Source organism: Podarcis bocagei (genome assembly GCF_964188305.1).
Source record: "Podarcis bocagei genome assembly, chromosome: 2".
NCBI classification, from domain to species: Eukaryota; Metazoa; Chordata; class Lepidosauria; order Squamata; family Lacertidae; genus Podarcis; species Podarcis bocagei.
Window position 1 is genome coordinate 11821904 of NC_138126.1, and position 25180 is coordinate 11847083.

The 25180-nt window shown below is 44.2% G+C and overlaps 1 protein-coding gene across 1 annotated transcript in view; it reads left to right on the forward strand.

The window, feature by feature from the left end:
- LOC308580816 (zinc finger protein RFP-like) overlaps positions 1-25180 on the forward strand; it is a 99909-nt gene that overhangs the window by 68939 nt on the left and 5790 nt on the right. The window contains exons 2-7 of the mRNA XM_081183009.1: positions 771-1429; positions 1918-2013; positions 2896-3126; positions 4279-4301; positions 8458-8576; positions 8976-9008. Coding sequence (XP_081039135.1) covers positions 1004-1429; positions 1918-2013; positions 2896-3126; positions 4279-4301; positions 8458-8576; positions 8976-9008 — 928 coding nt within the window. The 5' untranslated portion in view covers positions 771-1003. The remainder of the gene's footprint in view (positions 1-770; positions 1430-1917; positions 2014-2895; positions 3127-4278; positions 4302-8457; positions 8577-8975; positions 9009-25180) is intronic.

Sequence of the window (25180 nt, forward strand, 5' to 3'; positions counted from 1 at the left end):
CAGCCAGCTGTCAACATTGTAGCAACAACAACTCAGGGTTTCCCGCCTAAAATAACTGACGTGGACCTGAGTGAAAACTATCTACAGTATCCCCCTGCTGGCCCAGGGTGAGAACCTCAGTACATAACACCTTTGATCGGGAATCTCAGCTAACAAAGAAAAGTTCCTTAGGGATATTTCCCCAAGGAAAGACTTCCCCTCGGTGGGATTTCTCTGTCTTGATCTCTCTCCTTTTACCTGCAGGTGATGGTGAATTATTATTTTTTTTAAAGCATTATGCGTGTGGGAAACCCCTAAGCAGGACCTGGGAACAAGATCCCCTCCCCTTCTAGAGTCTCCAGCAACCGCTATTCAGGAGGATTCCTGCTTCAAACCACAGAGGGAGACATATAACCACCCAAAGTCTTATCCTCCAGGAATTTTATCTAATCCTCTCTTCCTCCAGGTTTTCCAGCCATTGCAAGGGACCACACTTTATCCAGAATATAGGAAGACTTCACACTGTGTAGTAATATGGATGAATAATAATAGCCAAGATTGCACCAGGCATTCCTATCTAGGGAAGGAGCTCCATAACTTGTCTGCCGCACCACAGATGGTGGCTTCTGCCAGGCCACCTCATTGGTCCATCGAGGCCAATATTGCCTCCACTGACTGGCAGCTGGGTCTCCAGGCAAAGGGCCTTCCCAGCCATGCCTGCAGATGTGTTGGCCAGGGATGATGGGAATTGTAGTCTGAATACCACAACTTTGAATACCACAACTTACTAGGTATGTGTGGGCTTGTGTGGAGGTGTAATGAAAAGCATTGGAAGCAATCAAAATTGGGAATCGGCATTCGCTGCTACTTGAGAAAATATTCAGCAACTGCAAAGACCTGGAGACATATTTTTTAAAAAACGTAAAGATCACGTGGTCACTGAGTCATTTCCAGGAAAGGAAACTCCCAGTAGCTGAAAAGAGAGTAAGTGAAACTTAACTCAGGTCTTTTGCATGAAGGAGCCATGGCTGCATCTGGGCATCCCGTCGAGAATCTCCGTGATGAAGCCACTTGCTCCATCTGCCTGGATTACTTCAAGGATCCAGTGACCAACCCAGAGTGTGGGCACAACTTCTGCCGATCCTGCTTGATCCAGTGCTGGGGGGAATCGGAGGCAGAGGCTTCCTGCCCTCAGTGCAGAAAAAGAGTCCAGAGAAGGAGCCTCATCCCCAACCGGCAACTGGCTAATGTGGTAGAAATAGCGAAGACTCTCAGCCTTCAAGAGGAAAAGGAGGAAGGAGGGAAAGGAGGAGTCTGCGAGGATCACCAGGAGCCCCTGAAGTTCTTCTGCAAGGAGGATGAAGCCCTCATCTGCGTGGTTTGTGAGAGGTCCAAGGAGCACAAACGTCACGAAGTGATTCCTCTAGAGGAGGCTTCCGAGGAGTACAAGGTAGGAGATCCCTGGATCTTGAGGGGGAGAAATAGCTGTGGATTCTTCTTGGGAGGTTTTCTTTTTAATTCTCAGGTCCAAAGTAGGCATGGCATGAATTGGTAGTTGTTTATTACGTTAGAAGCAGCCAAGGGGGAGCCTGAGGGGTCGTGGGATGACAGGGAGGAGGGAGTTTAAGTCTTTCTCTCTGCCAGGGGGACAAAGGGATCTCCCTTGATATCCCTGAGAAGCATCTGCAAAGACTAGATGGAAGTCTGTAAGCAAGGGGTGACCTAACTGGGTCCCTGAGCCCCACAGGGCTGGCACAGAAAAAAGGTAGCTGGTCCAGGGAGCCAAGACCCAAACAGGTTGAAAACCTCTGGACTTTTATTTCCTCCAGTAAACTACTTTGCTATTATAGGAAGGCCAGTGGGCGCAAGAAGCCAGCGTACTATTCACCTCCTCTCTGTGTGTCTCAATCAAACCTGAGTTTTCCCTTTTCTCTTTAGGGAGAGATCTGTCTCCGCCTGGAGATTCTGAGGAAAGAGAGAGAGGAAATTCTGGCCCATCAAGCAGCCCTGGACAAGGAAAGCAAAGACCTCCTTGTAAGTGTCTCTCTTGTTACTAGTGAGGGAACAAGCACTTGAAGAGTTGAGTCAGGACTGAGGAGGGATGGGGAAATCTGCCCATTTCAGCTTCTCCCCATTTCTCCTTTTTCTATATCAGTCTGTTTATTAATTTATTATTCTGAAAATGAATCAGATGTTATTGTAGCTACCTCCTTGTATAAATATTCTGATCTGTATTTTACCCTCATAAATACATTTTTTGTGTGAATATTACCTGGCTTGGTCAACCTTGAAAATATTTGTTCCCCTTTGAATGCCGCTAAATTGAGTTTGTTTCCCCTTGTCATTTATTATGTGAATAGCAGTCAAGGAGAAGCCTGAGGACTTGTGAGCTGAAAGGGTGGAAGCAATTCAATCCAGATCCTGATTTACCATAAATATTACTACAGAATTGTCTTTCTAAACGTTGCTCTTGTTCATTTTTAGGAAACTCGGGCCATTTTGAACCTTTAAAGAAAACAGGGGAGCTATGAGGATGAACTCTGCACTTTGTCCTGCTCCTCCTCCTGTTTCTGTTGCCTTCCTACACCTAAATGGCCCCAGTCTAAACTGAGGGATGTTTTATGTCCATGGATGAACTCTGGTTATGCCATGCCCCAAAACATGCAGGGAACATCCATGGCTAGAAAAGGAGCTCCTTGCTTTAGGCTGTACCTCTCTGTGAAATAAAAGTCAACAGAAACAGCTATGGATTACTACAGAAACAGCTAACAGATTAAATGTTTACTTCTTTAGCCACTGGAGGTTTCATGTCTATGATAAATCGGAAGTGTCCTCCCTGTGGAATTCTCACAGTTCTCTTCCTGATGTTTTGAAGGCTGAGCACCTTCCACACTCAGACCTCCTATTTTCTTGCAGAAATTAACAGAAATGGAGAGGCTGAAGGCTGTGGAGAAGTTCAGAGAACTGCGCCAGTTCCTGGAAGAACAAGAAAAACGTCTGCTGAATGATGTGGAAGAGGTGGAGAAGGAGATTGCAGGGAGAAGGGATGAGCAGCTGGCCAGACTCTCCAGGAAACTCTCCTCTCTGGAGAGGATCATCCAGGAGATGGAAGAGAAAAGTCAGCAGCCAGCAAGTGAACTCCTGCAGGTAAGATGGTGGCAGGAACAGCCCAAGGCTCCAGGAAAAGGCTGCCCCTTTCATGTATGCAAAGAGTGCAGGGGCTGAGTCAATGGAGCCTCTAGTCAGGTTTGTAATGGACAGGAAGACCCAAGAGACCTGGGAAGCTGAACTCACCTGAATGCAGACTAGAGTTTCTTCTGTGTTCTTGATGGAACGGGAGATGATCTTCTGCTCTTTGCTGATGATTTGTCACCGAATACCTTCCGTCTTGGCAATGCTGCCTTCCTGCCCTGTGCTGGGCTTCGCTAAGGATGCATTCTGGCCTCCTTCTGACATAAGCCAGTCTATTGACCAAGCTTCTCTTCCCGTTCCCTCCACAACTTCTGGGTTGATCCCCTTCACAATGGATACAGATCAGCCCAAGAGCAAAACAGAGGGACTCATCCAGACTGCTGCTTGTCCCACCCCTTTCCTCCAGGAAAACCCACTGTTTACTGCTGAATTAGAGCAAACATCAGCTTGGTTTTCTCTGCATTGACATTTGTTTTGATGTTGCACCAAGGAGCAGGTTTCTCCTGAGGGAAAGCGGCAGGGCAAAGGCAAAACCATTTGGACCCGTGTTTTCTGGGCACAGGAAAAGCAGAAGTGTGGATGAGCCCAAAGAAACACTGAGCTGTTTTATTACCACTTTGGAGGCATTTTATGCTGCAGGTGCTTTTAAAATTTCCAGTTGGAAAGTAGAATTTGAGAATTGGGGACTTCTATGAAAGACAATTTGGGACAGTTCCCTGGTAGGATTATCCTGTAGGCTTACTTACGTCTGAATTGCGCAATGCAAACTGGATTTAATAAATTATAATCAAAGACATGAGATGGGTTGAAATCTTCTATTGAATCCATAAATGTGAGATTCCCTTAAATGCTGGTGGATTTTCATAAGGATTTTAAACAATAATTGCAAACTGATGTGGAAATGTGGAGAACTTGATATTGGAAAAATTCATAATTTCAGACTGGGAAAATAAAAGCTGTGAGAAACCAAAACTGGCTGATTCCACCATCCCTACCCAAAACCTTGGCCTGTGCTAGTCAGACTGACATCCAAGGGCCAGGGTCTGAGGGGGTCTTCCCAGTGTGGCCTGTGGTGTGCAGTGAATTCCCTTCTCTTTTCCCCTCTAGGATGTGAGAAGGACCTTGCAGAGGTAAGTGGATCTGGCTCATTTCCATTAGCATCACTCTTTGAAGCTGAGATGCAGGAACCTCAGACATGGCCCTCCAGGGGCTGCAGGGGGGAGACTGTGGGACTCACTCCCTGCAGCACCTCACAGGTAAAAGCAGGGCCACCTCTTTGGAACTTGTAGCACCCCAATTCTCCCCAATTAATTAGCACCATTTCCTTTGTGAGGTTTGGTTTTACTTTTACAATGTGTATAATTTGTTTTGTTTTGGTCTGAATGTCCTTTAGATGAATCAATTGATTTGGTTGTCCACCTGTGGAAGTTCTGTCTCAACTTCTGCAAACATCTGATTCTAGAGCAGAGGTTATCTAATATATCAAAGCAAGAGATCCCCAAACTCCAGAAACTAATATTCTGAGTATACTCAAGTGTCATTAAGAGAAGGCTGTGTTACTGGCACACACAACAAGGCCAATTATATTCCTGGGAGCAACTATTGCCTTCGTTCAGGGGTGTCCAACAGGTCGATCACGATCCTTTTAGTATTCCTTTTAGATCCCCCCCAAAAGGTCAACAACTTTGGCCAACCCTCCCCCCTAAAAACTCAACAACTCCTGGCAATGACAATGGGTAGATCACATCATAGTCGGTCTTTTTTTAAAAATTGTAATAATTTTATTAAATACAAAATAGAAAAAATATACAAAGAAATAAAGAAAATACATGTAACCAAAGGAAAGTTAGAAAATATAAAGAATACAAATATTTTACCTCTTCACATGCATATAGTTATTTACACATCTGTAAAGCAATGTTCTCAAAAAATGAAAGATGAAATATAAAAGAAAAAGAAAAGAAAAAGAAAGTCAAGAATGAAGATTTTAAAAATAGATAAGTATTCACTATACACAAATCGGTATTTACGTTCAATTATGTAATTCCATCTTATCCATATTTATCTTAATTTTAATATTTTTTAAAGACTTCTACCATTTGCCCTGCACGTTTTTTTATAATCCATTCACCATAGCCTCTGTTCTTCATGTTTTTCTTTTAGGCCTCCTTAATATCTCACTTTATATTTTTTTATGTTACTCACAAGATTATTCTAAACACAGCCAGATTTTGTTAGCCGAGCCTTGGTTTTGTAAGTAATCATTTAGACACTCCCACTGTTTCATGACCATAATTTTGGGTTTTCTCCTTATTAGATCTCTCAATTTTGCTAGCTCCAAGTATTCGCCGAGTTTCTCCAACCATTCTCTTTTTGTTGGAATGTTATTCTCTTTCCAATAGTTGGCAATCAAAATTCTTGCCGCTGTTGTCACGTATAAGAATATATTAGTTTTATCCTTTGGGATAGCTTCATCCAAAATTCCTAGTGGATATGCCTCTGCCTTTTTATTATGTGACGTCTTTATCAATTTTTTTATCTCGTCGTGGATCATGTCCCAAAAGATTTTAATCTTTGGGCAAGTCCACCACATGTGGTATAACGTGCCTTTTGTCCTGTTACATCTCCAGCATTATTTGTTGTTTGTTTTATTCATTTTTGACAGTCTATCTGGGGTTAGGTACCATCTGTGATGTATTTTCCTATAATTCTCCCTTAATAGAACACATGCTGTAAAGTTTATATTTTTCTCCCAAAAGGTTTTCCAACTTTCTGAATCAATCTCATAGTCCAAATCGTGCTCCCATTTTAACATATTTTCCCCTTTAGTCTCTTGTTCTAAGGAAACTTTCCCTAATAATCTATACATATTTCCAAGGATTTTTTGGTCACTTTGCAATACTTCTTTTTCAAATTTTGAAGTTTTTTTTCAAATCCCCTCATTTTTATATCCCTTTCGTATGTTACTTTCAATTGGTAGTATTGTAGCCAATTTATTCCAAATGTTTGTAATTCTTCATAGGTTTTTAATTTGATGTTTCCGTCTATATCTTCTAGTAGGTCTCTATATGTTGGCCAAATCTCTTTTACATTACTCTTTAATGTTGTGGTTGCCTCTATAGGGGAAACCCACTATGGAGTTTTCTCAATAATTTTTTCTTTTGTTCTTTCCCAAACATCAAAAAGGGCCTTTCTTACTAGATGATTTGTAAATCTTTTGTGATATTCTTTTTTACCGTATAATAAGTAACCATGCCAGCCATATATTTTGTCCCAACCTTCTAACATCAGGACCTCATTATCTTTTAGTAATATCCATTTTTTTATCCAACACCAACATGCTGCTTCAAAGTACTTTTTAAAATTTGGCACTGCGAATCCTCCGCTTTCTTTTGGGCCCGTCATTACTTCTGATTTTATTATTGCTTTCCCCCCCGCCATATAAAATCTGCAAGATCTCGTTGCCAGCTTATAAAGTATTTGGTTCCTATTATAATTGGAACCCTCTGGAATAAAAATAAATTTTTTGGAAGTATCACCATTTTAATCATAGATATTCTTCCTCCTAGTGATAGTTTTAATTTTTCCCATTTATCCATATTTCCTTTAATTTCTTTCTATTTTTTAACATAATTATCTTTGAATAAATTTGTATTTTTATTTGTAATCCATATCCCTAGATAGTTCACTTTATTTTCTATTTTTAATCCTGTTGTTTCCTCTAATTCCTTTTTTTCTTTCTTACCCATATTTTTTGTTATTAATTTCAATTTGTCTTTGTTCAATTTAAATCCTGATACATTGCCAAATTCTTTCATTCTTTCTAGTGCTTTTTTAATATTTTCTTTTGGTGTTTCGGTTGTTATAATCACATCATCTGCAAACGTTCTTACTTTATAAAACTGTGTGTCAAAACTTATACCTTTTATTTCTTCATCCTTCCTTAAAGCTTTTAGTAGAGTTCCCAATATTGTTATAAATAGAAGTGGAGATAAAGGGCATCCCTGTCGTGTCCCTCTCTCAATGTCAAATTCTTCTGTGATTTAATTGTTTATGATTAATTTAGCTCTTTGTTTTTATAAATTGCTTGAATTCCATTCATAATTCTTTTTCCTAGTTTTAAACTTTCACAGGTTTTAATAATAAATTTCCATGAGACACTGTCAAATGCCTTTTCGGCATCTACCAGTAACATTGAGATTTTTTTACTTGGATTCATGTCGGCGTATTCTAATAGATCTATAATTATTCTAGTATTGTCCTTTATTTGTCTGGCTGGCAAAAATCCTGCCTGATCTTTTAAAATTATAAATATTGCATCAATTCGTTCCCCAGATTTTTTCGCCTCCGAGTATGTCTATTTACACTTGGGTTATGTCTTTTACACTTGGGTTTTTTGTTCTCCAGGCGTCATATAGGTTAAAGTTCTCAGTTAAATGGGAAAAAGAAAGTGGTAATCTACCTGAACTTGACATTCTTTCTCTTTGCATTCTATCCATTTCGATCGATGTCACCCCATCTAAATCTCCCATAATCACAATATTTTCATCCACATAGTCCCATAATCTCTCTTCCAAGTTTCTAAAAAAAATAATCTTTTTTACTGTTCGAAGCATATATTCCCACCACTATGATAGTGGTGGGACCACTGTGATAGTGATCACAATCGGTCTTTTCATACTGTGAGTAGATCACAGTCTCTTGGGAGTTGGACGTGTCTGCCTTCGTTGTTTCCTTCTAGACTGACCAGTATAGTCACTCTGCCGGCCCCCCACCCTGTCCCAAGCAAACTCCTGCCCCATAGAGCCCTTTGGGAGGGGGCGATTTCTCACCAAGGAGCAGGAATTGGCTATTTTCTTCACCATATTCCAGCTGCAGTATTTCAATTCAAGGTGTCACTCAGGTTCAGAGTAGAGGTTTTTAGGAACATTTCTTGTTTCCCAACAGAAGTGAATCTCTTTTTCTTCCTCACCGCTTCTCTGGGGACATCTAGAGAAAGGAAATGTGTGCTGTGCTGTCATCACCCTCAGACAATTCCTGCCCCTTGATACCATATGATTCTGCTTCTTCTTTGAATCGACACCAGTGGGAAGACCCAGAGGCCTGGGGTTGCTGTTTTGGCCCTTGGGGGTCTGGCTGAGGAGTCTGTAATGAGGAAGAAACTCCCCACTCAGTGCCTGCCTGTCCATCTAGGCTTCTTCCAGCTGACTTCCTCTGCATTCCTTTCTTTTCCTTTAACAGAAATTGTGAGTTTGAATGGACTTACATTGTTTTTCTTTTCACCAGGTATGAGAAAAGAGAGAGTCCAGAGAAGCCACTGGCTTTCCCTCCAGAGCTGAGGAACAGGATCTTCGAATCCTGTGATCTAAATCACCTTGTGGAGGATGCAATGAAACAATGGAAAGGTAATGAAAATTGGCTGGCAGGATTTCACTGGGAATTCTATTATTTCTTCAGAACCGAACATGCCAGGCTCTTACTGCATGGAATTGAATAACCCCAAGATACCTTCCTTCTTGGTGCCACAGCCTCCATTTCCTGTCCCCCAGAATTGCCATGTATATTGTGACGCTGGATCCTATAAAGAAAGGCTGAACCAGTGTGTATCTGTTTTCAATTATATGGAACCTCCTTTTCCTTTTGGTTACCAGTCTACACAATCTGGGGTTGTCCTTTTGGAGGTTCTCCTGCTCTGAATGGTGTCAATTCAAGGATGCTACATTATGAAGTGTTACTTTTGTATGGAGATTTATTTCAGCTGGAAGAGTATTGCCCTTACGCTTTATATCTTTTTGCTTCCTCAGATGCTGTGTTATACAGAAAACAAACTCAGAAAGGTAAGTTTCTGGATTGTTCAAATTGTTCTAGGGGAGGAACAATTTGACAGGAAGGATGGGGACTGATATTTCATGCCTGTTGAACCGTCTGTTCTGCAGACTTTGGGACCCCCATAAATTGCGTCACTCTGGGAAACAGTCTTCTAGTGGTGTTTGGGTTCTTTCCATGTCCCATGAATGAACTGGAAGGGGTTTGAAGGCTTGGATTGGGGGCAGGACTTGTCCCTGCAATCAACCTGCACACCAGTCTGAGTTCCATTCCTGCCTATACACTAGTATCCTGGGTACTGTCGCGAATTCCTCGCGGCGCTTTCAGCGAAACGCTAAGAGTCCCAGGTTTCTTTTCAGTGCAGTCTTTTTAATGTGAGCTATATACAAGTATTTACAAAAACAGTCCATACAGAGTACCTGCTCCTTAAGGCAAACGAATACTCTCCACCACAGCACCACCACACTACAGCACAACCACCACAGTTACTGTTGAGCAGGCTTTCCTTTTTAAAACAGGTGATAGCCAATCACATTAATCACACTCCTGCTGAGTCACTCTGACCCAGCACTTCACAGAGTATTGCATCATCCTGTTGAAGCCTGCAGACTTACTCAGTATCCTGCAAATCCCAACAGGTACACCCTCAATTTTATAGATTTTGCTTTTCCCCCTAAAATCTATATACTGTTTGTTTGTAGGGAAAAGCCTCAGAGCCTTACAATATCTTACAAAAGCCTTTAAGGAGGATCCTGCAGGGTCATTCCAATGTCCATCTTGTCCAGTTCTCATGTATAAGGAATCTCCCTTGCATTTTGTTTAACCTCCACACAATCTGGAGAGGTTCTTTTGGGGCTTCTCTAGATTTGCTTGGATTTCCCCCTCGTGAAGTGTGTTAAAAAGGGCACCCGCAAGCACCCAGTCCCTCCTCCACCTCCTGACAGGCTGGTCTCCCAGCAGCAGAGCAAGGCCTGAGAGTTTCAACCTCACCAGCCATTTCTTGTGCTTCAGCCATCCCCATCTCCTCAGAGTTCCCACAGTTCTTATGAGATCGGCCCCAGAGATGGTGCCCACGGGTTTCTCCGTCCTCCACCAGTCGTGGACTGTGGGCCGGGGGGGGAGGGGTGGCATTATTAATCCAGGAAAATTGTTCTTTCAGGGCTCTACCATCGCCATCGATCCCCGGCATCGAATGTGTTGGCCTAGTGTGGGGCTCCGAGGAGAGCTTGGCTGTCTGGCTGGTGTACCGGCCACCTAGTGCACCAGCAGCCACCCTGTCAGGCCTGCTGGAGGCGGTGGCCGGCTGGGCCTTGGAGTTCCCTAACCTATTGGTATTGGGGGACTTCAACATCCATGCTGATGCCACTCCGTCCTCACAGGCTCTGGACCTGGTGTCTTCCATGGCGACACTAGGGCTCTCCCAGTTTGTTTCAGGCCCCACACATCAAGCAGGCCACACGCTGGATTTGATCTTTGACGTAGGTATAGATGTGATCATGTCTCCTTCAATGAAGGTGCCATGGTCTGATCACTACGCTCTGAAAGCCAGGATTGACTTTCCACCCCCACCCTGCTTAGGTGGCAAGCCGATTTGGGCTCGCCCATGGAGGCTGATGGACCCTGATAGATTCCGCCAAGCCTTGCGGGACCTTTCTCCCCCTGGCGACTCATTGCTTGAGCTTGTTGAGGGCTGGAATACCCAGCTCCTGGAAGCCATCGATGAGATCGCACCTAAGCGCCCTCTGCGACCCCGCAGAAACCGGGCTCCCTGGTTTACCGAGGAGCTCCGGAAAATGAAGCAGGACCTCAGATGGCTAGAGCAAGTATGGCGGGGTGCCTGTGACGGAGCCTCAAGAACATCTTATAGGGTTTTTATGAAAACCTACGAGATGGCAGTGAAGGCCGTTAAGAAGTTTTACTTCTCGGCCTCGATTGCATCCGCTAGCTCTCGCCCAGCGCAATTATTAAGTATAATTAGGTCTTTAACGTCCCTCAAGGGACAGCCAAATTTAAATAACAATTTGACACACAGCTGTGAGGGATTTGCGAGCTTTTTTGCGGAGAAGGTCCTGTTGCTCCACCATGACCTCCCTACCAATTTGGATACAATAAAGGAACTGGAGGCCCCTCGACTGTCCTCGGGTCCTGTATTGGACCACTTTGACTGGATATCCCTAGCCGATGTGGACAGACTCCTCCGAGCTGGAAAGCCCACCATCTGTCCTCTTGACCCGTGCCCATCTTGGCTGATTAGAGCGTGTCCAGACGAGGTGCGGGCCCCCCTGGGGGATATCATCAATTTGTCCCTTGGCACCGGGACATTCCCAGGGGAACTGAAGGAGGCAGTGGTGCGCCCACTCTTAAAGAAAACATCATTAGATCCCTTAGATCTATCCAATTACTGCCCAGTTTCGAATCTTCCATTCCTGGGTAAGGTGATTGAGAGAGCGGTTGCTGAACAGCTTGGTGGGTTTCTGGATGAAACATCGGCTCTGGATCCATTCCAGTCCGGCTTCTGCGCTGGCCATGGGACCGAGACGGCTCTGGTTGCCCTAACAGATGATCTTCGTAGACAGCTGGACCAAGGCGGGTCAGGGCTGCTGATTCTTCTAGATCTGTCAGCAGCTTTCGACATGGTCGATCACGAACTCCTGGACCACCGCCTTGCTGACGTGGGGATCCAGGGCACAGTCCTTCAATGGCTGCGCTCGTTTCTCTCTGGTCGGGGACAGAGGATGGCGCTTGGGGGGGAATTGTCATCACACCACTCCTTGGTGTGTGGAGTACCTCAGGGTGTGATACTCTCCCCGGTGCTTTTCAACATCTTTATGTGCCCCCTCGCCCAGCTTGTCCGGAGTTTTGGGCTGGGCTGCAATTAGTATGCTGATGACACCCAACTCTATCTGTTGATGGATGGCCATCCTGACTCGGCCCCAGACACACTGATCAGATGTTTGGAAGCTGTGGCTGGATGGTTACGTGGGAGCCGGTTGAAGTTAAATCCTTCGAAGACAGAGGTCCTTTGGCTGGGAAGGGATGATATGGGGTTGGGGGGGCAACTCCCATCTCTTGCGGGGGTGCAATTAGTGCCAGCACCATCCGTTAAGAGTTTGGGTGTAATCTTCGACACCTCCCTTTCCATGGAGGCACAGATTGCAGCTATAACAAAGGCGGCATTTTTTCATCTCCGCCAAGCTAAGCAGTTGGCCCCTTACCTCTCTCGCCCTGACCTAGCCACTGTGATTCACGCGACGGTCACCACCAGACTGGATTATTGTAACTCGCTCTACGTGGGGCTGCCCTTGAGACTGACCCAGAAACTCCAGCGGGTGCAGAATGCCGCGGCGAGACTCCTTACAGGGTCCTCGCTGCAAGATCACATTCACCCAGTGCTATACCAGCTGCACTGGCTCCCGGTGGGGTACAGGATCAGGTTTAAGGTGCTGGTTTTAACCTTTAAAGCCCTATACGGCCTAGGACCCTCGTACCTACAGGACCGCCTCTCCTGGTATGTCCCACAGAGGAACTTACGGTCTTCAAACAAAAACATCCTGAAGGTCCCAGGCCACAGAGAGGTTAGGCTGGCCTCAACTAGAGCCAGGGCTTTTTCGGCCATGGCCCCGATCTGGTGGAACGCTCTGTCACAAGAGACTAGGGCCCTGCGGGACTTGACATCTTTCCGTAGGGCCTAATGGTTGCCATCAATTTGAGTTGAATCAATTTTATAATAAAATGATTTTAGAATGTTGTACTATTTTATAGTTGTTAGCCGCCCTGAGCCCGGCTTCGGCTGGGGAGGGTGGGATATAAATAATAATAATAATAATAATAATAATTATTATTATTATTATTATTATTATTATTATTATTATTATTCCATGAGGGAGGACTTCCCATTGCACGAGACCCTTGGAATTACATGGCAAAGCTCTGCAGCTTCTTCCTCTGCAATCTGGTTTGTCAACATGCTTGGAAATTCCAGTTTCAACATCTTCTTCCCACCAGTGATATGATAGCCATGTTCAAATATATAAAAGGATGTCACATAGAGGAGGGAGAAAGGTTGTTTTCTGCTGCTCCAGAGAAGCGGACACGGAGCAATGGATCCAAACTACAAGAAAGAAGATTCCACTTAAACATTAGGAAGAACTTCCTGACAGTAAGAGCTGTTCGACAGTGGAATTTGCTGCCAAGGAGTGTGGTGGAGTCTCCTTCTTTGGAGGTCTTTAAGCAGAGGCTTGACAACCATATGTCAGGAGTGCTCTGATGGTGTTTCCTGCTTGGCAGGGGGTTGGACTCGATGGCCCTTGTGGTCTCTTCCAACTCTATGATTCTATGATTCTATGATTCTATGATTCAGTTCACTTGGGGCAGATGTTAAACCTTTCTCCAGCCCTCCAGTCCAGAGCCCCATTTCATTCGTGGATTTTGAATGATTAATTTGGCCATTTTCTAGAATGGTTTACTATTTCTGATATTCCCATGGAATCATGGAATAGTAGAGTTTGAGAGGATCCCAAGGATTATCTAGTCCAACCCCCTGCAATGCAGGAATCACAGCTAAACACGTTAGTTGTTTTAATTCCTTAGGCCTACAGCTGTTCTCTTTGCAATTCTTTGTTCTATGATTTCATCTTTTGCTTGATATAAGGAAACAACAGATGCTATGTTATGGTGATGTTTTGTAAAAAGATTTTCTTTGAGCTTTTGCAATATAGCCCATTAAGCCTCTCTTTTTGCTTCCTCAGATGTTCAGTCATTCAGAAATCTCCAGAGAGATAAATTTCACATGGAGACCCCAATTCACAGAAGGGGTGGAGACTAGTGTTTCATGGGGGGTCAAGAGTCTCTTCTGTACTGTTGAGAACCATCCACAGCTAGACTCTAGTCCTGCTGTTTGTGCCACAAAGGCAGAGAGGGTGGACTTGAAGGTGCAGAAGGGGGGGGGAGAGAAACTGCCCAGAAGGATCAGACTGAGCAAGGAAGAGTTTCATTCCTGCCTAGAGAGAGTTGGGTTGCTTATCCATGTCACCTTTTTCAGGCCCGGTTGCCACATGTCCTCTTTTCCCCATATACGTCTTCTTTTTTCAGGATTAAAATTTCTGCCTGGGCACATTTTTCAAATTTGGCAGAATATCCGAAGTTTGTTTGTTTGTTTTTTTGGTTTACAGTAACCCATGAAAAGTTTTCTAGTGTGTTTTATGCTCAGATCTTAGGCACCTGGCTAAACTTATCTGCAGCAGAGAATCGTGACAGAGCAGCATCTTAAGCTAGCGAAATCCCTTCTCTTGTGGCTGAACTAAAAGGACGCTGGCTCAGCTACAAGATCTTGAAGAAGGAGTCCGGGAGGGCAAGAGTTAACATCCCTCTGCCCTTAAGGAGAGTCCATATGCAGATGTGAAACAGTTTAATAAATTGTTCTGTGCACACTTAGGTTCACCAAGATGTGAACATGAGCCCAAATACTTTCATGTGGCAAGCGAGGGAGCAATAGGTATTCTTTTTATTTTTTTGTTGAAAGTTAAGAACATTGCCACTAGCAATATGGGACACGGGTGGTGCTGTGGTGTAAACCACAGAGCCTAGGGCTTGCCGATAAGAAGATCGGCAGTTCGATTCCCCATGACGGGGTGAGCTTCTGTTGCTTGGTCCCAGCTCCTGCCAACCTAGCAATTAGAAAGCACGTCAAAGTGCAAGTAGATAAATAGGTACCGCTCCAGCAGGAATGTAAACGGCGTTTCTGTGCGCTGCTCTGGTTCGCCAGAAGCGGCTTAGTCATGCTGGCCACATGGCCTGGAAGCTGTATGCCAGCTCCCTCGGCCAGTAAAGCGAAATGAGCACCGCAACCCCAGAGTCGTCCGCGACTGGACCTAACGGTCAGGGGTCCCTTTACCCTTTACCTTTACTAGCAATATATCACAGCTTGTATAGCCTACATAGAGTAGGTGTATTTAAAATGAGAGTCGTCATAGCAATCTGTAGTTAAAAGTAGAAGTTGGCCAATGTGTCTTCTTATTTGCTCTTCAAAATATGGCAACCCCACACTTGTCTATCATGACTGTCTGGTAACCGTTTGAGTTATCCCCCTCTTCCCCCAGGGAACTAGTCTTATGGTATATATTTTAATAGATTTTTATTGCATTAGCCGTGAGGCCATAGCATGATATACATTGAGATAACAACATAAAATGGGGGTGGGGAGATAAAGGTAGATATCGTCCTGGGCGATTACTTAAAGAAAACAAAAACAAAAACAAAACTGCTGAGGCTGGAGGAGGACCGTTAAAGGGTCCTTCAGCTCCTCAGATATGTCCTAAGTCGATTGTCCTTGCACAATAAGGCTACTTGGAACTTCGTTCGGTTGTGCTGCGTATCGACTGCAGCTGTGGTGTTAAGGAAGAAGTTAGTGCCGCTTTCCTCTTCATCACACTGAGCAGGAAGTTAGCTGTCATCTCGGTAATCCAACAATCAGAATCCTGCAAAAAGAGGGACACTATCCAAGGCTGGATTGGGAGATGAAGCTTATTCACGAGGGGAGTTAAAAACCGAGATCTTTCATCTGTCCAGTTGGGACAGAAGAGCATTACATGTTCCATAGTCTCCAGGGTCGTGTCATTACAGGTGCATGTTCTGTTTGCGATGGGAACTCTGGAATAACGACCCGACAGAACTGCTGTAGGAAAACAGTTGAGACGGGCACAGGTAAAGGCCCTACGCTTAGCCTCCGAAGAAATTGTGAAGCAGTATAGAGGGATCCCTTCAGGGGGTGGAATAGCTAGGGCTAGGCCTGAACACGGTCCTCTTGCATGGGAAGCTGTGTTAGAGAAGTCAAGTTGCTGTAGTTTCTTTTTGATTAGAGGTAGGGCCGCCGGGCTAATACACTCTAAGTTGAGAACAGTTTTACAATTCAAATTGAGAAGAGAGCAGAATTTGAGGTTAATTGTAGTTTTCCAAGGGGAATTATGAATGTCTCTTAGGATCAGATTGGAAAAACCACCTCTAATTCGAGCATCCGATGCTAATAGGTGGAAGCTGTAGGAAATGGCTCGACTCCATGCTCGTTTGACAATTGAGGGCTGGGCGAACTCGAGTCGTAAGGCTGCACCTGAGACACATCTCGGGACGCCGGAAAGAGATCTCAGAAATATATGAAGTGGGCGATCCAAGTTACCTGATATTGCTGTAGTCCATACTTCGCATCCATATAGTAATTTGGTGACAACTTTGGCATTAAATATTTGAATTGCTGCTGGAAGATGTTTGCCGCCCTTCTGGTGGTAAAATCGGACAATGGCGTTAGAAGTCGTGGTTGCAGCAAGAAAAGCAGATTGTAGATGGGTGGTCCAGGAGAGATTATAAGTGAATATTATGCCTAGATATTTAAAGGCTTTTACCTTTTCTAGGTAGCCGCCTGTGATCTTAAGCGGCTCCAACTTGAGTTTGCGGGAACGAGTGAAGTGGAGGACTTTCGATTTTTTATAATTAATGTTAAGAGCTTCCATCTTACAATAGGCGATAAATGCATTAACTGCATTTGCTAGGTCCGCAACTGTTCTGGATAAGATGACGGCATCATCAGCATAGAAAAGGGAAGCAACGGGGTGGCCTGCTAAGTGAGGAGGATACTTAGATGCTAGCTTCAAAGTGGAAATTGCATCGTGAAGATAGAGATTAAACAATAAAGGAGCCAAGAGACAACCTTGTCGGATGCCCTTGGCCGTTGGAAATGGAGTAGTGAGGGAGCCGTTGGGACCACTTCGGACGCGGGCTGTGGTGTTTGAATAAAGGGAAATAATTAGGGAGAGGAGGTGCGGATCAATTCCCAAATGGGCAAGTTTGGACCATAATCTCTGCTTAGGAATGGAATCAAAGGCGGCCTCCAGGTCCATGAAAGTGGCAAATAGGTGGCCTTGCCTTGGAGCAGTGTATTTACTGGCAAGGTGATAAAGAGTTAGACAGTGGTCCATGGTTGTCGCTGACATTCGGAAACCAATCTGTTCCAGCGGTAGAATGTTCCTTTCCTGGACCCATGAGAGAAGTTCCTCCAATAAAACAGCGGCAAATATTTTCCCCGGGATGGATAATAAACTGATGGGGCGATAGTTCCTAGGGATGTTTGGCTGGCCGCCTTTGAAGATCGGAACTATTATAGCTTCTCTCCAGGAGTCGGGGATGTCTAGGGCGGAGGAGATAGCGGTGAATACAGGAGTCAGGTGTTCGCTCCACCAAAGAGGATCAGTCAGGAAAAGGTCCAATGGGACCATGTCTGGGCCGGGGGCCTTATTCCTTCGCATTGACATGATGTTGAAAATGCGAGTTGAGGTAAAGTTTATTGAGGAAGTGGGACTAAGAGAGCAGGAACAGAGGTCCGACAGGGACTGAGGGAGATCTGTAAGAAGATTTGAAGAAGCGAAACTGGTTGAATAATAGGCAATCCATTCATCAGCGGAAATCTGGGTAGCTGGATTGAATGGTGCCGAAGGTCTGACTAAGCGCCAGAAGGAGCGGGAGTCATGCCTTTCTACAGCCGAACGAAGAGTGGACCAAGCCTCAAGGATGTGCTGCTGTTTCTTGCGATGAATCATGTTTCTGTATGTCCTTTTAATATCTATGAGCTTTGCACGTGTTTGGGGGTCGTTGGAAAATTTAATGATTCTGACCATTTTCCTAATTCGCCTTCTTAGGGCTTTACATTCCTTGTCAAACCAAGGCGATTCAGAGAAAAGGCGTTGGTGAGTAGGCGAGGTGGTGGTTGTGTAAATTGTTGAGAAAGCATCAAGTAATTTCCGGTATTGATCAGCGGGCAGGATTGAATCAAAGGGAGCTGCAGACATATCAAATGATTTTTGTATGTCCAGGGCAAGAGAGGAGCTGAGGCTTGTCCATTTCTTTGTTTTGTATACAGGGTGGCTTTGTACCATGGTTCTATAGTTTGAGGGGACTGAAGGTGGCTCTGTTAGGTTTAACAGTAGAGTAAATGGAAGGTGGTCACCACCAAAATATTCAGCCACTTCCATTTTTGTAGAAATTGAGAATAGCTCCGGCGTCAGTAAAATGTAGTCGACAACACTGGCTCCCCGGGGAGTGATACACGTTAATTGCTGCGAGGACAAGGGAGTAATGTTGCCATTCGCGATGCAGAGATCGTTTTCCATGGCCAATTGGGCCATCAGTCTCCCTGACGCATTTGTTATAGGATCCAGAGTGCATCTGTTTCCCCAGGGGGGCTGCAGGGGGATGTCCAGGAGTGCTGCGGGAGATACTATATCATCGTCGTTGGGACCTATTCTTGCATTAAAGTCGCCTAAGAGGATTTGAGGGAGTCCTGGGTTAGTTGTTTGAAGATCATGGAGCCAAGACGAAAGTTCAGACCACCTTTCATTGCGGTCGGAATCGTTAATTACTGGGGGCAGGTATACTGTAGTTAACAACCATGGGCTTTTGATTTTTGGGAGATGGATCTTTATAGTGAGAAAGTAAGGGGAAGATTTAATTTCCTCGCAAATAGTGAGAGATAAGCTGATTGAAATAAGACAGGCGAGGCCAACTTGGGGGCGACCCCTGTTGGTTAGTTTGCGAGCACAGGAGCTAAAGGAGCAATAATTTGGAAGAACGATACTTTGTTGGGACCAGGTCTCTTGGAGGCACACAATGTCGAAAGAAGAGATGAAATTCATTGCTTCAGGATCCATTTGCTTTGTCGCCCAGCCGTTAACATTCCAGGAGACAATTTTAAGGCTCTGGGATGGGTTGGGTGCGTCTTTCAAGGAAAGAACTGCTTTTGCTTGATTTGTGAGTGAGGGTTGAGTCTGGTCATATCTAATGGTGTCGGATTTCCGCGGAGATAGGGAGCCAGCTGGAGTTTGACTCTGGTCTGATCTTTGTCAATTATTTCCCAAGGTGCTTTTAGGGATTACTTTTTTATGAGCCGGCCCATTGCTCTCCATACATGGCAAACTAGCCAAATGTTCTATAGTTTCGGCTGTTGACTGTTGAATACTGACATTAGTGGTCACCGGGCCTTTGAAGTGTGTTGTCTCTTTCCGTAGGTATTTTTCCGGTACCTGATTGTGACCTAATTCTGCCTCATCTAGGTACCTCAGCTTGTCCCAAGAGCCTGGTGAGTTCACCTTCGGGATGGTTCTCCTTATTGGAGGTGGTGTAGTGTTCTCTTCAGTGTGCCGGGTTTCCTTAATTGAGGGTAGGTTAATCTCAGCCATTGTCTGGAGGCAACATGGCCGACAGGCCGCTGGGTTTTGTTTTTGTATTGGGTTCAAATTATAGGAAGTCTGGTCCTTTTTATGGACGTCCACATTGATTTCCTTGATTGTTTCTCTCCCAGCCAGCTTAACCCTTAGCATATCCAATCTTTCTAATATTTCAGTCTGCACCGGAGATGGAAAATGGCAAAATTGCCTAATTAAGGTATTTTCTTCCACGGAGAAAAGATCCTCATCTTCATTCTCTTGAAGTTGCAGGTCTTGCAGGTGGGCATCTTTCCTTTTTAGTTTTTGAAGCTCTCGTTTGAGCCCATTACCTTGGCTCTCCTCATACGAAGTCCTGGGAGAGTCTGGTCTTTGAGGGTCATTAGTGAGTAACTCTGGAAGGTGATTAGGCGAGTCCTCAGTGGATTTTAAATCAATTAAAGTGTGGTATTCAGCCTTTTGATGACGTGCTGCAGTCGAGGTTGCAGAACTGGGGAGTAGTGGGATAGGGGAGGTCTCATTTTTAAAGAACCTTGATATTTTTACACCACTTGTCTTTAGGTATTCTCTATGTTTATATATCAGTTTTGCCAGTCTCCGATCATGGAATGTAACCACCACCCTGGCAAGCAAGCCATCAAAATATAGATATTCCACTTGGTCCAACTCCGAGGGATTACTCAAAATACCTGGCATGTATGCTTTAAGGAAGTTCAGTAGATGGACTTTGCGATCCTCTTGAGATAAGAGTCCTGGAGGCTTAGGATAGCTTGAAAAAACAAGTTTGTTTTGAAGCAACACCAGCTTCCAGTTCTTATTTGTTGGAATGCTCTCCTTATTGGTTTTGGAGTTGTCTATGGTTAAAACATAGGACCATGGATCTTGGGGTAATAAATCTTGCTTAGAGCTTGGTGGTGGAGCAAGTGCTGAAGGTTTTAGACAATCCTGGGCTTTATCAGCACAGACGTTTGGGGGCAAATCCTGTTTAACTGTCTTCTTGGCTAAAGACTTCACCAGGTTCCCTCTAGTCCCAGAGGCTGATATGCGCTCGAGTAGGTTAAAAAGCTTTTTAAAAACCATTTTTTTATAATGCACTGTCTTAAGATTTTTTATGTTTTTACTTTTTTTAACATTTTTAACAACTCTGGATCTCCTTTTACAAGCATTAGCTCTGTGGGCTTTCTTACCCTTCCTTAATGGCCCACTTCTGCAGAGGGTGGAGGTGAGGCCATGATTATTTTCCAATTCTTCAGGTATTCCGACGGGTTTTCTCCAGAGAGTTTTACAGGAGTCAGCCATGATGGTAAGAATTTTTGTGCAAATGTCCAAGTAGGACTTTATGGATTCAATGTCCTCAGTAAGAAGCACTAGCCATTTGATGGTTGAGAGACCCTCTTCAATTGGCTCGTGGGAATGAGGATAAGAGTCTTTCGAAGGTTTAATATTTTCCGAGGCCAATTCTGAAATTTGTTTTAACATTAGTTCCTCCATTTTTTGGTCTAGCGATGGTTCGGGGGGAGCTTGGGGTTTGGCTTTCAATTTCGGGGATGCTTCATCGGGTGTATCGAGGATATTTTGTGTTGCTTCCAATATATTTAGGCTTTTGTCGCTGCTTTTAGTACACTCCTTTCTTTGCATAACCAGTCCTTCATTATGGCTGTAAGAGAGATTGGTAGGAAAGAGTAGGATTTCTCTTCCCTTCTTGTTCTTATTATAATTGATTTCAGTCATTTCCTCATTTGTCCCACATTTTGCTCTGTTCATGTAAAAGCGAGTTATTTTTGTTTGTGCTTTCTTTAGAGTGGTTCTTTTAAAGGTGGGTCTTACAGCCTTCAGAGAGAAGCCTGAGGTTTTGCAGCCGCTCCTGGTCGTCACCATTGTTTCCTTAAAGTTGTAAATTTGTAAATTGTTCCTTTAGTGTTGTAGTAAACACGCTACAGTGTGTTGACTGAGATAATAGACAGGAGGTGTTTGCAAAAGAGAAGAGAGACAACGTGGTGGAGAGGCAGGGGTGAGTTTACTTCTTCAATTGCTGCAAAGTGATTACCGCAGAGGCTCTGGTACTCCCCCGGTAATAATCAAGATGCTTAAAAAGGATTTTAAAATATACATAAATATATCTTCTTTCAGGGTCTCAGTACCTTAAAACTTTGAGTTAAAAACTTAATTAAACTAAACTAGGATCATTAGCTCCATCGCAGGGCTCTCCGCAAGTCAGTTTTGGATAAAAGGGAGAGGTTCCAAGGCCTCCCCAGGCCCTTATCAGGTAAGCAGTTTTTCTTTCCTCCCAAGGATTTCACTCTATTCACGTTCTTTTCCTTTAGGGAGTTATACTCACTCGGCTACAGTAGGAGTTCACAACAGGTTTTCTTCAGCTATTAATCTTCCTTCTTGTACAGAAATCCTCCTGGCAAGCTTTGTTGTTCCTCCCCTGCGCCCAGGTTTCCTTCAGATTCAGCCGCTCCTTGTTTCTCGGCGTCTTTTCTCGGGTTGAGCAGTAAAACAATAAAACAATAAACTAAAAGCAAGGCGAGGTGATGAGGCAGCCAGTAAAACGTTAAAAATATAAAAAATATAAAAATTAGAATTAGGAAGTGACTAAAAACTACTTAAAAGCTTAATGAAAGACAGGAGCTCTAACTAGGCTGCTGTCTCAGTCGCCATCTTAACCTACACTGGTATATATTAAATTTAAAAGAGAAGCATAGAATAAGCAGTCCTTTGTAAAATTGCCCTGCCATCTGCCTCCTCTTCCCTGGCGGCAAGCCCTAGACTTCCAAGATGGTAGAGAGGAAGGCAAGGAGAGACCAAGTTGGTGAGAGAGATGGAGAGCAGGAATAAACAGGCTCCCCACTTAACGCGATTTTCACTTGTGGGCACGAGGGCCCAGAACGTGAACACCACGAAAGTGAGGGGAGGCCTATATGTGTTTTTATGTTGTAGTTTTATGCTTTGAACCAACCTGAGACCTGTAGATGAAGGGCAGTAGGCAGTAGAGCTTCCGGAGGCGGCACGAAACAGCAATGGCGGTCCTCTTCGGTCTCTGAAGAGGGGCTCCGCAGAAAAGGATCGTTCGCTACGGCACAGCGGCGATCCATTAAGAAAACTCACGGGCAGAGCGAGCCCGTGACCGTGGGACTCGGCGGGCACCTGGAGCGACCCCCAAAACGAAGAAGGGACCCCGTAAGGGGCCCCGGAAGCGCGGAGGGGAAGCGGTGCTGTCAGTTCATCGCTCTTTCTGCGGGAGCGAAGCCGCGCGGCTGCTGCTGACGAGCGCTGACCTTTCTTCCTGAAACATTGGATTCTAAATTACTTACTCGTGAGTAAGAACTATTCTTTTTTGGATTACAAATTCTGAATTTGGCTGAAAGCGGGAGACAAAAAACAGGAAGTCCGTCTTCCGGCAATGTTTAAAGATCAAAGGCAAAGAAATTGACAAGCGGGAAGCAATTTTAAAGGGATTACAAATTCGGAAGTATCGTGCGTTGGCGGAATTGGCAACTGAAAGGAAAAGGCAAGTTTCTTCTTTTTATTGTGCTGATTTAAATTGGGGACCCCCCTTCTTTCGGTGGATTATAAAAACTTTAAGACCCAAATCCCAGGCTGACAGAAGGAAAAAGAACTGTCATTGCGGACATTATATTTAAAATTGAAACTGTTACATTGGGGCATTATTGGAAGTTACAATTAAGCAACTGTAGCTTGCACCTTTTGGATGAGACTTTGTGGCAACCTGGGAAGGGCTCTGCAAGTTGAAAAAGTTTTAAGGACTATTGTTAAACTATCTGGCTGCAGGGATCTTAATGGCGGACAAATTTCTCTTTTTCTTTCCTGAACTGTAACAATACTCCCTCTAGTGGAACTTGGGATTTATAAGCTCCTGGGAACAAACTTTATTTTGACTCTCTGCTGTCTTGTTATCTACACTGGGGAACTGTCTTTCCCATGGGACAATAGACAATTTGACCTTGACTCATAGACAGGTGTGGAATGAGTGGCCCTCCGAAAACAAGATCTGCAAAAGCGAAAGCAGGGAAAGTCCAACTTGTGCAAACAACTTTGACTTCTCAGTCACGCAGATCATCAGTCCCAGCTGTATTAAAGGAAGCTGAGCAGCCAACTACAGAGGACATGGCTGCAGGAGGATCTGATACTCTTCTAAATGAAATGTTACAACAATTTGCAATTCTAAATAAGAAGGTGGATGACCAAACAGCAAAAATTGACCTAGCCACATCCTCTATTACAAAACTGTCGGAACAAGTGGCACAACATTCACAAGCAATTGGAAATCTTAAAGAAGCAACTTCCGAGAATCGGAAATTGGCCGAGGCTGCCAATTTAAAAGCAGATCAAGCAAACCAGAAAGTTGATGAAATAAAAGGGGAGGTAAGACCACTACATAAGCATATCAGTGACCAGCAGGCCTACCTGTCCATGGTGGAACTGAGAAATCGGGAAAATAATCTGAGATTACGATCTATCCCAGAGCTTGAGAAAGAAGATTTGATTGGCTACTTGACAGCAGAATTTTCTAAGTTCTGGGGTATAGAGGCAGATAAAGACTTTAAAATAACAACTGCGTTTAGATTAGGAAGAGCAGCAAGGAGGGACAGGCCCAGAGACTGTCTGATCATTCTGAGATCTAAACAGGAGAGAGACAAAATACTTGACCTTCATTTTAACAAATCGCTTGAGATCCAAGACAGAAAAGCGGAAATCTACAAGGATATACCAAAACAACTTTTGGACCTCAGAACCGTGTATACTGACTTAGCAAGACTTTTGAGAAGCAACGGGATACCCTACAGGTGGGAGTTTCCCCAAGGTTTATCTTTCAACTATAAAGGAAAGAAGGTTAGCATCTAGATCAAGGGAAGTAATAGTGCCACTGTATTCTGCTCTGGTCAGACCTCACCTGGAGTACTGTGTCCAGTTCTGGGCACCACAATTCAAGAAGGACACTGACAAACTGGAACGTGTCCAGAGGAGGGCAACCAAAATGGTCAAAGGCCTGGAAACGATGCCTTATGAGGAACGGCTAAGGGAGCTGGGCATGTTTAGCCTGGAGAAGAGGAGGTTAAGGGGTGATATGATAGCCATGTTCAAATATATAAAAGGATGTCACATAGAGGAGGGAGAAAGGTTGTTTTCTGCTGCTCCAGAGAAGCGGACACGGAGCAATGGATCCAAACTACAAGAAAGAAGATTCCACCTAAACATTAGGAAGAACTTCCTGACAGTAAGAGCTGTTCGACAGTGGAATTTGCTGCCAAGGAGTGTGGTGGAGTCTCCTACTTTGGAGGTCTTTAAGCAGAGGCTTGACAACCATATGTCAGGAGTGCTCTGATGGTGTTTCCTGCTTGGCAGGGGGTTGGACTCGATGGCCCTTGTGGTCTCTTCCAACTCTATGATTCTATGATTCTATGATTCTATGATTCTAAAACAAAAGAAGACAACCAGAAGTTCCTGCACGACCACGGAGAGGATTTGCAGAAGGGAACAGTAGTTCCTTGGCCTCAGCCACAGCCTGGAATAGAACTAACACCTTCCCCCCCGGGCCCGGACAAAAAAGAGGACACCCCATAAAGAGCAACAACAGATCGATTCAGGATGTCTCTGCAGCTGTATAGTTGGAACATTAATGGAGCAAATTCCCCGGAAAAAAGGAAAAGGATTTTTCATATCCTGAAAAAAGAACACTTGGATATAATTTGTCTGCAGGAAACACATGTGACCAGACTCCACAGGAAAGTGTTAATCAACAAAAGACTAGGCCAAGAATTTATCTCATCAGACAGAGTTAAGAAGAGAGGAGTGGTGATTTATGCAAAGGAGAACTTGTCACCGAAATTTTTGTTTAAAGATGAACAAGGAAGAACCCTGGTAATTGAAATACAAACACAAGGAGAAAAAGTTCTGATAGTAGGAATTTATGCACCAAATGAGGGGAAATCGGAATTTTATAAGAAGCTGCA